This window comes from Xiphias gladius, chromosome 9 (genome assembly GCF_016859285.1).
Source record: "Xiphias gladius isolate SHS-SW01 ecotype Sanya breed wild chromosome 9, ASM1685928v1, whole genome shotgun sequence".
In the NCBI taxonomy this organism is placed as follows: Eukaryota; Metazoa; Chordata; class Actinopteri; order Istiophoriformes; family Xiphiidae; genus Xiphias; species Xiphias gladius.
Window position 1 is genome coordinate 6964492 of NC_053408.1, and position 10600 is coordinate 6975091.

General features: G+C 39.3%; 1 protein-coding gene across 1 annotated transcript; it reads left to right on the plus strand.

Annotated features, from left to right (window-relative positions):
* The first annotated feature begins 484 nt into the window (after positions 1-484).
* Positions 485-10382, plus strand: sfxn2 (sideroflexin 2). Its single transcript, XM_040134989.1, has 11 exons — positions 485-669; positions 2798-2968; positions 3054-3152; positions 4279-4354; positions 5849-5934; positions 6841-6901; positions 7024-7090; positions 7181-7230; positions 7323-7372; positions 7476-7523; positions 9498-10382. Exons 1-11 carry the CDS (start codon positions 515-517, stop codon positions 9595-9597), a joined length of 963 nt encoding a protein of 320 aa, XP_039990923.1. The 5' UTR covers positions 485-514; the 3' UTR covers positions 9598-10382.
* The last annotated feature ends 218 nt before the right edge of the window (positions 10383-10600 follow it).

Here is a 10600-nt window from a genome sequence, read left to right on the forward strand (position 1 = left end):
GCTTGAAAAATAGCTTAGGTGATTAATTGATTATCAAAATAGTTGCTGATTAATTTTTTTTCTTTTACTCGACTATCATTGCAGCTCGACACATGCACAAGGACACACACACACACACACACACACACACACACACACACACACACACACACACACACACACAAACAAAATCCTGGTATTGCTACATCAGCTCAGACCAGGCCTGGCTGGTTTGACAGAACGGTCACAAACATGAACCAGGTCATCACATTCATGTAATTTATTCATTAAATATGAATCAGTTCAGGCTTTAATTGCAGCCAGGTCAGTCTCTTATATTTTTTCATTATCATTTCATTATTTTTCAAATTCAGCAAGTTACAGTATATACCTCCCCTTTTTTCTCCAGGTTTCGACTCCAGCTGCCGAGTAACCTTCTGCAGAGTGAACAGAGGCCAACCACAGACTTGTAACCTTTTAATGCTTTAAGTTGGGACCCCCCTTTTTTTATTTTTTTATTTTTTTAACAACCACAATGGCTTTGAGCTCATTCGACATAGATGCGCCACGATGGGACCAGTCTACGTTTATGGGCCGACTGAAACACTTCTTCAACATCACCGACTGTCGAACTGCGCTCTTACCCGACTCGCGCTTGGATGAGGCCAAAGCTTTGGTAGAGAGCTGCAGGTAAGAAAATGGACAGAAAAAAAAAACAATAACTGAAAATGCTGTCATACAAACTGTAACTGTCTCATGTAATTTTTTACAGTATGATGACCCTCAGGCACATGTTCTATCAATATTTCATCAGCATGAAAGACTTAGTTTATCTATGTTTTAACATTTTACAGTAAATTGGAGAGAGAATGGAAAACCTAAAACATAACATGTATGTCATGCTATTACAATAATGTAGGACATTAAAGTATATATCTTTTGCATATATTATGAACTTTATCCCAAGTGTCTCTGGAAATACTTTTGAAACTTGTCTGTAAATGCAAAATTATTGACTGACATAACAAGCTTATAAAAATTTTAAAGATACCATCTTTAAAATTGTAATCCTTAAAATCGTTTTCGCTGCTTTTTTGACAGACACACAACAGAAGAGCAACTGGCATATCTGTTTACAGCGGAGCCAAACAATCTCGGGTTGTTTTTAATCAAAAAAGTTAGTTGGTAGAATTACAGTTGCGAAGTGAGAGGAGCGATTTCTGGTGCTAGAAGTCCTGTTAATTTTTCCCATAGAAAAGATTACATGACTCACAGTTGGAGCTCTTCCACAGCTTGGATCAGCATGAAACTCTGCCGGTACAATCATCAGTCCAAATGATTAACAAGTGCGTTACAAAATATCTGATTCTTTGGTTCAAAAAGTCAAGGGTACAAACTTGTGTACATAAAATTTCCAGGGGAGGAGTTAACTAGACTCCCAAGGTGCGTTTGGGCAACAAACATCCAATCACCAACTTAAAATTCTGTCACATGAGCCGCAAACAGCTGCTGAGAAAACTGAGAACACAATCTGCAGCTTAAATCAGTTCACTTCTAAATTCGGGGCCAGTTTTTGGCTCACTGGTCTCGTAGTATTTAAACTGGGCCGCCATGTTAAAATGACGGTCAAAACGTGATTTCTCTGAAACAAAGTTAAAATAATTAAAGCTGGTAGCCATAACATAAAAAAATATCAATATATGGGAATACAGGATTGGGAAAAACACTTCAGGAACCAGCAACCTCTCCCCCTCTGCAACTCTATTGCAGCTGTGATCTCATTACATGCTGCACATGTCGGCTGCAACTCTTCATCTAACAGCTCAGTGTGGTTGCTCCTTCTTGCTTCGTTACTCCCTGCAACATTTAAAACTGACCTACTGTCAGAATATGCAAAAAATGACAGTCGCCTTGTTTCTGTAGAAGCATTTTTGATGTGCGACTGCGTTCAGTGCTAACTTGGGTGAAAAATATGCCACGTTTCCTATGATTGCTTCACAATAAAAGCAACCCCCGTGTTTTTCCTGGTTGAACGCTTTTGGTGTGAAGCAGCAGTATGATGCTCAATCTGCAATAACAGTAACTTAAAACAGCTCTTATACAGTGTAAAGAGCGTGAACAGTAAACAGTGAGGCGAATGTCAGTGAGCTAAAATTAAAAACCGTAACGCTTGAATTCATGCTGCACTGTTTCCTGTGAAACTTTGGGCATATGGAGGCAATTTTACTCTTGTGTGGGAGTGACACATTCCACCACTAACAACAAAAAAATAATATAAGTAAATACAGACTGTACATATACATTTAATGGCTATTGCTTAAGAAATGATTTGCTGCTTTTTCTCTTTTTATAAGTTACCACATTGAATATTTTGAGGCTTTGGACTGTTGGTCGGAAAAAACAAGTAATTTGATGGTCTCTTGGGCACTTTGCATTTTCCAACCATTTTCTGAACTGTTAGGGATTATTGTTTTCAATTTTATTTTTTGTCTATGTTAATTTGTATGAAAATAATCAGTAGTTGCAGATCTAGATGGAAGCATAAAAATGGCGCACAGTATGTAAAATCTGTCTAGGGGTGGATTTTCCCTGTAACGTTTTGCCTCATAATCTGGGATCAGCATTTGAACTGGGTTATCTGGTGGGTTTAATGTGAAAAATGAGCCAAACTTAAAAAAAAACAAAAAAAAAACAGGTCATGCAAGATCCTTTTTTGCAAGTAGTTGATAGTAAAAAAAAAAAAAAAAAGTCTGACGTCCCGTGGTAGTGTGTTCACTGTATGTGTGTTTTTTTTTCGTTTTTTTTTAATGCTCACCAGGGCAGGGTCCATCCCCCCCGGCACTACAGAGGAGCAGCTCTGCTATGCTAAGAAGCTGTACGACTCGGCCTTCCACCCAGACACGGGAGACCGCATGAACCTCATCGGCCGTATGTCCTTCCAGGTGCCCGGAGGCATGGCCATCACCGGCTTCATGCTGCAGTTCTACAGGTAGCGAGGAGCAAACAGGACGAGCTGCATTTTTATCACGTGCTACAGAGGAAGCGTCAGAGTTTTCATAACTGTGTGCTTCTAGGACAGTTCCTGCTGTGGTGTTCTGGCAGTGGGTGAATCAGTCCTTCAACGCTCTGGTCAACTACACAAACCGTAACGCTGCCTCCCCGATCACTACCAAGTAAGATCTAGTAAGATGCCATTAACACTTCTGATTTCAAGTGTCTCTTATCCAGATAAAAACAACATGATCCACATTTAATACTTTCCTTGACTTCAACAGTATTTCTTTTTGTTTTACACGCTCAACTGTAGGACTGCACGACCGCTCACAGATGAAGCAAATAACATTGATTATCTTGTAACAAAGGTGCATTTCAAGGTCTTTGATATATATTAGATGGTAAGTGAACAGTCAGTTCTTGTAGTCAGCGTGTTGGACGCAGGAGAAGTGGGCAGGTGTGAAGACCTGAGAAACTTTGACAAGGTCCAGATTGTTATGGCCAGACGAATGGCTCAGAGTGTCCCCGGCAAGGCGTGTGGGGTGCAAACGTCAAAAAGGAGACAGGGTGTTGGGGAATTTGCTGGAATAAGTCTGATCCGCGGCAGCTCAACTTCATCATTTACGGGATTTAAAGGATCCGCTGCCAGATACCACGTGGCTCCTTTTTAGAGGTCTTGTAGAGTCCATGCAGCCGTTTTGGTGGCACAGGGAAGGACAAACAGCATATTAGGCAGGGTTGGTCATAATGTTTTGACTCATCAGTGTATCTTATCCCTGATCAGTGCAGCTGCTGAAAAATCTGCGGTTGAGAGTCTGTAAGGATGAGTAAAACTGTTGTCCCAATTATAGTCCATCCATGCGAGTCACCTATGTGTTTGCGTTAGTTTATACATATTTGTCAGCTACGCAGCTAAACTTTTTGTGTTGTATCTAGACGGCTGAAGTACACAAGTTATCCACGTCCCTGTGTTTTTGGCCCGTTTGTACCAAACAGCTTCAGGTGCATTACCACCACCCTCTGGACTGGAGTAGGACTGACCCCGAGTTTGCACATACGCTGGGAAAAAAACCAACACGGATGCACTTGCATTTCTGATTGGTGTCAATCAGAGGCATATATGTGGCCAAATGTAAACAAATGTGTATTAAATCTCATCTGGATGTGACAATTTAAATGGGTCATCACTGACTGTGTTATCGTTAAGCTCAGTGTTTATGTGCAGTGAGTGTGGTGGCTTTGGAAAAAAAAAAAAAAAACACACTGAAAACAGCTTCTGCTCTGTGTCACCGTTGTGTCTCCCAGGCAGATTGGAGTAGCCTACGTTACAGCAACCAGCACAGCGTTGGCAACAGCAGTCGGACTCAACCTCTACACAAAGGTACAAACGCCCACTTACTGTTTACTGAGAGCTTTATGTTTAACGAGTCACTCTTCAGACTTAATTTATCACTAATCTCATCCGGATAATTTGAAACAGTTAATCACGCAGGTGTGTTTCCCGTCTCATGTTAGCACTAAGAGTAGCTTAAAAAACAGGGCAGTACCAAGACCAAATAAACTGATGTTGAGCATCAAAGCTCGCACTTGTCCTTTTTAAAAATAGTAGTTTGAGAAAGAAAGGAAAAAAAAAACTTAACTCAGAATCCACTGACCCGCTTTTTTTCTCTGGAGCTTTCAACTGTATCTTAGGGTCTTCCTTAGCAGATGTAGGTAACAGGAGCAATGGTATACTTGTAAATTTATAGAATATACAATGATATAGTATGCATTTGATAATCTGATGATTCACATCATAATCCCGCTAAACTCTGTCCACTGAAGAAGACCATGAAATGTGGTTTAAGGCTCCAGGAGAAGCTAGTAAGTGTAATTTGGCTTTGGGGGGAAAAAACAATCTTAACTCATTTTAAAGAGCTTCCCGGGACATGACAGGAGCCACAGCCCTGCCATTTCATTTTTGTACACACATACTAACTATTCCCGCAGCTTTCAGCCTCACCTCAGAGGCTTCATCTGCGGATGGAATTCGATCAGTTGTCATGGCGGTGGCTCATCACCTGACCTTGGCGACGGAAGCTACATAATAAAGTTGCGTGATAACGACTGAGCCATTTCTATAACACCTGAGCAAACTAATGAAGATCAGGAGATAAGGTTGAAACCTCCAGAAAAGGCTAGTAGGTGGACATTGAGTGAAGTTGTTTTTTTTTTTTTTTTTTCTGTACAGTGTCTCCTCAAATGTCATATCACTTTACCTCTTTGATTTTTTTTTTCTTTTTCTTTCTCTTTTCTTTACTGTCAAGCCAAACAAAGGTGAGAAAACACCAAGTACAAATCAGCAAGTTAATGAGTCAATCAATAGAAATTCCATCAGGTTCCATGTTATATGTAGGACGGATTTTAGAAATGCAGTAAAACTAAAAAAACGAGTACATAACCAATATTAAAGGACCAGTCAGTACATTTTTGACAATATAAATTACTTGCAGATGAAAAATAATAATTGTTTTCCATCTGATCATCGAATATGTAGTTGTTTTACTGATATAAAAAATCCCTTGTATGTCTAAAAATTGATCTTTTCACGGCAGATATTTTGACTTGTCATGCCAGGAGAAGCACGGGATGTTAATAATAACATTAACATCACGCACAATAACTTGAACTGACCAAACTAAACGGGATGCAACAATAATTATTTATGTTATTTATCCCTGTGCTTTCCCTACTATAACATCAAAATGTCCGGTGCAAAAAAAAAAAAAAAAGTCTACATGGGAGTGATGTTTTCAGTGCTGGGCTATTGTTTTATCCGTTTTTGGAACACCTGTCTTTCATGTTTTTGTTTTCCGTCTCCAACTTCCTCCTGCAGAAAGCTCCTCCTCTTGTGGCTCGCTGGGTCCCCTTTGCAGCGGTGGCAGCAGCCAACTGTGTTAACATTCCTATGATGAGGCAACAGTGAGTCCTGCTATGTTCCTCTTTGAAACTCCTAAAAAAAAAAAAAAACGTGTGTAGACGGGGATTAGTCTGTGCTGTATCGCTAAGATTTCATTGGAAATGAAATGTGGACTTGGTCTTTTTTTCTTTTTTTTAAATCCATGGCAATGGCGTGGCAATGTCAGTCGGTCAATCATGTACATATAAATATACATCTTGACATACGTACAGTCATGCATGTAGCTTTTTTTTAAAAGTACAGGTGTGTGTGTGAGATTGTGTGCTCCAGAGCTGTAGATAGGACACTCGAGTAATACTTAAAGGAGAACTCTGCCAATTTTACACGTCAAAGTCAAGATACGAGACACAGGGAGTCCCATCTTGGGTTTGGAAACAGATTTATAGTTAAAAAGCAGGGGCATCAAGTTTGAAAAGATTTTGGCGTATATGAGGAAGGGAGGGTCTATCGAAAGACGTGTGACGTTGCGTCAGTTTTGCTCATTCTGTCCTAGCCACGCTAACAGTATGGCTCTATGGAGAGCAATGTCGGTCTGTCAGTCCACAACTCTGGTCCAGACTGAGACAACAATCCACAGATGGATCGCCATGAACTTTTGCACAGACGTTAATGATTATGACCACGGTAAACGTATTAACTTCAGCGTGTCACCATGTTGTCATCTTTTCATCCATATCTTAATTTTAATACAGTATATTCTGTTGAAGAGTCCTCTTGTAGTTTTGTTTTGATCCCCGAAGGTTCACCCTGAAACCGCTGTGAGCTTTTAAATCCCCTGCTGCAACGTGGGCCAGCCCATGTTACTCACCGAGTGACAGAGTAACATGGGTGCTAGGGGACAGTACAACATCTTGCATTCAGTTTCCCTTCCATGTTCTGTTCGATAACACGTTCTCCCTGTTTCTCAGGGAAATTCTGAATGGCATCGCTGTCACAGATGAAAATGGGAACAAACTGGGCCACTCTACGGTCAGCACTCTGGACCCACTTTAAAACACTTTGTAATTTATTTATTTAAAAAAAAATGTATGATGGTTTTTATTTTTGCAATTCACAAATCGTCTGCAAATCCTCTTTTATCTCCTCTATAGAAAGCGGCAGTTAAAGGCATCGCACAGGTGGTCATCTCTCGGATCACCATGGCCGCACCAGGAATGAGTATGCAGAGGAGTTTCATTTAATAAATATGTCACTAAGCTCTTCAAGTTATCCTCTTCCCCTCTTGATTTTTCTCTTTTCTCCTGTCAGTTGTCCTCCCCATCATCATGCAGAGGCTGGAAAAGTACAAGTTCATGCAGGTCAGACCTTTGTCTTTGCTGCCGTCATCCTGCTAAAATCTTCAATACGAATGTGTGCATCTGTTATCAAGTATTTTTCTGTCTTTTCTCAGAGAATCACATATCTCCACGGACCAATTCAAGTGATGATGGTGGGCGTGTTGTAAGTACAAAGGGTTGCAGGGTTCACAAGAATTTTAATGTCCTCAGAGCGTTTTCGTGGTAGAAAAAACTAACTTTTGTTCTTTTGTGCTTTCTTTTTAAAGTTTGATCTTCATGGTGCCGGCTGCCTGCTCCCTGTTCCCTCAGAGATGGTAATGAACCCGTTTCTGTACTTTCACCTGCTGACACTTGTAGCTTACGAACTTATTGGTCCATTTAAATCACACTGGTTTTAATCAGCCAGGATTCTTTGTCACATATGAGTTTGAGTGGCACAAGTTCAGATCAAACAAATGACAGAGAAATAGTGAAAAGCCTGCCAAACTGGTTTATTTATTACCTCGACTTAAATAATATTAAACAGATCTGTCTCATCTCAGACCTGTGCCACATATAAGAAAAAAGGAAATATTCATTACCTATTTTTTTTTTTATATTGTGTCAAAGATGAATGACATCAAAAACAAAACAAAATTATACAAGTGTTCCAGTTCTTTTTTTTTTTTTCTTTTTTTCTTTTTTTTTTTCCTTTTTCCTTTTTCCCCTTTAAAATCATGTATAATTTTAACCTTGCTGCAACACAAAGCAACTTCATCTGGCAAAGTACTGCACTTGTGTGTCAAATGTATCCGAGCTCACGCTGCTGGTGGATTGCTTTGTAACGTGGACGGATATTTCTACAGGGTTAAAATGAAATAGTTGCTGCCATGAAAACTTTACAGAGTTGTAAAATCTTGTCTCACATCTGTGTTTAGTAAGTCTTCAAATGTTCATGGTTGTGTTACTCAAACTGGACTTCCTGGGTCGTATTTCATCATCTCACTGGTGACTAAAACAAAACACCCACACCAACGCAGCATTTGCTTATTTTTTTTTTTTTTAAACAGAACTCATTTCAGTCTGAATGCAGTCTCCTTAAAGACAGCGGATCTATTTTAAAACACTGGCTTTGTGTTTTTAGTTTAGATGGAGAACAACAAAGCTTCTGAGCAACAATGACATGAGCCTGGTTGTGGGCTGTGTGGCACAGCAAAAAAAACTTTGTGTTGTTTAACCCACTCTCTAATTTTAAATGTCAGTTCTGTTCACTCAGTCCAGGTTTTGATGTTAAGCAGCATTCATGTTGACTTTGTCAGACGACTTCATCGTCATAAAACTGCGATTTGATTTAACCTCTCAGCGCAGCAGCGAAGTAGTGTCAGTTGCCTGGTTAACAGGTGGCTTTTATGAATTATGAACGCCGCTTTTCTATACGTCACCAGTGTCTGACAACAAACATAAAAATTTGATCTCAGTGAGAAAAGAGTGTAATCCCAGCTGTATTAACTATATTTTTTATTCTACTGTCTTTTCTATTTCATCTTATTTTCATCTCGTATTTTACTTTTGTTTTAATCCTATCATGTGTGTCTTGTTTATTATTATATTGCCTTGTGTTTCTTTTATGTCTTGTCTTAATGCCATTATGTCTTTTATGAAGAGCAGTGCTTTACAAACAAATTTGTGTTGCCTTGACTAAAACACATTATAGGTAATTCCAGGAAGCAGGAGTGGACTGAACAGAGGTTTAACCAGACTAGAGAAACCAGACTTCTGTCACACTGCTGACCAGATGTTTGCTTTCTGATTGTTTGTTGTTTTTTTTTTTGTTTGTTTTTTTTAAACTTTGGATGAAAATCTTTACGGAAATGAGCATTTTGGAATTCAGCTTAGTGTGGACACAGCCGGAGGCCTTTGAGAAGATAAAGACTAGACTATTGTTTGGTTGATTAAGAGGGAATTTGTGATCTAGTTTAAAAATAAGACATCAAATGATGTGGAAGATTTCCTTCTGAATAGTATCCTGTATTCAAAATTACACATTTGGAAAATGGGCTGATGGGTTTTCGAACCTGTATATGAACTATGTTTCCAAATCCTACTAGTGGATTTTGTTTTGAGAAAATCATGTTCTGTCCGACTCGTGCTCTCATTAGTAACGATTAGCACCGTTTGTTTAGTCTGAAGCGTTTTGCATAAGCAAGCGAATCAGCATTAGTTTGTTTAATCAAACAAATTCTGACCATGCTTCTCTTCTCCTTTCCTCCCCTCCATCCTCCACCTTCATCAACATCTTTCTCTAATAGCTCCATTGCCGTGTCGAAGCTGGAGCCGGAGCTGAGGGACTCCATCAGGTCTCAATATGGAGACAGCGTACAACAGGTCTACTTCAACAAAGGCCTCTGAGGCTGAGAGAGCTGACAAATCTTACCTATTCGACACACAAGACCGGATACGTATGTGTTTGTGTAATTTGCCCCCATTTTCTAATAATTAATCACGAGGAAATGCTCGTTAGCTTTGACATCCTCGAATCGGTGCTTATTGGTGGGAACTCACTGTGGGATTTTTGATCAATCATGTCAATTTTTTTTTAATTTTTTTTTTTTTAATCTTACTCAACTTCTCTCTCTTGAGGGTCGAATGATTTCTTTTGTATTACACTACACATGATACATAAAAGGGGCACTGTGTACTCCTGTTGAGAAACCAAATGATTTCTCAGGAACAGCGCTTTACTTTGCCAGGTTAAATCTCCTGTAAGTTCATTTGTCATGGTGTGACTCGTCTGTAGTTGTTAACTTTGCCTGTTTAGTGTCTCAATGTTGGAAAATGCTTCTGTCTGCCAAGCCTCCTTACAATCTGTGCCTTCTACAAAGTGGCAGGAGCAACAAGGCTGCTGGATTTATTTTTTTTAATTTTTTTTTTTTTAAACAATATTGGATTTACTGTGAAACCAGAAAAACACGTATATGCAACGGTGGAGTCTGAAATGGTTACTCAGTCTGGTGTGAGAGAAGCTATCAGATGTAAGAGTTGTGTGATTAAAGGTGGAGGATACTGCCCTCTTCTGCCAGAACAAAGGTAGATGTTTGACTTGTTTGCATGAGTTAACTGAGAGGTTTGCCAGTTGGATCATCTCACTGTGTAAACTCTGACTAAGCTTGAATAAAACCTCACAGATATTTGGAATATGGTACTCTGTGCTGTTGTGGGATTTTTTTTTTTTTTTTTTTTTTTTTAAAGTTCAGTTTGTGATCAAAAGTACTATATAAAATTCTGGCAACATTTACAAGGGTGAAGAGGTTGTCAGGATTCAGTTTTAGTTTGTTTTTGATGAAACTTTGTGGAGAAACTGAGTCATAATCTCAGCAGCTCCCAGACAGAATGTAGAAAAAAAAAAGCAAAC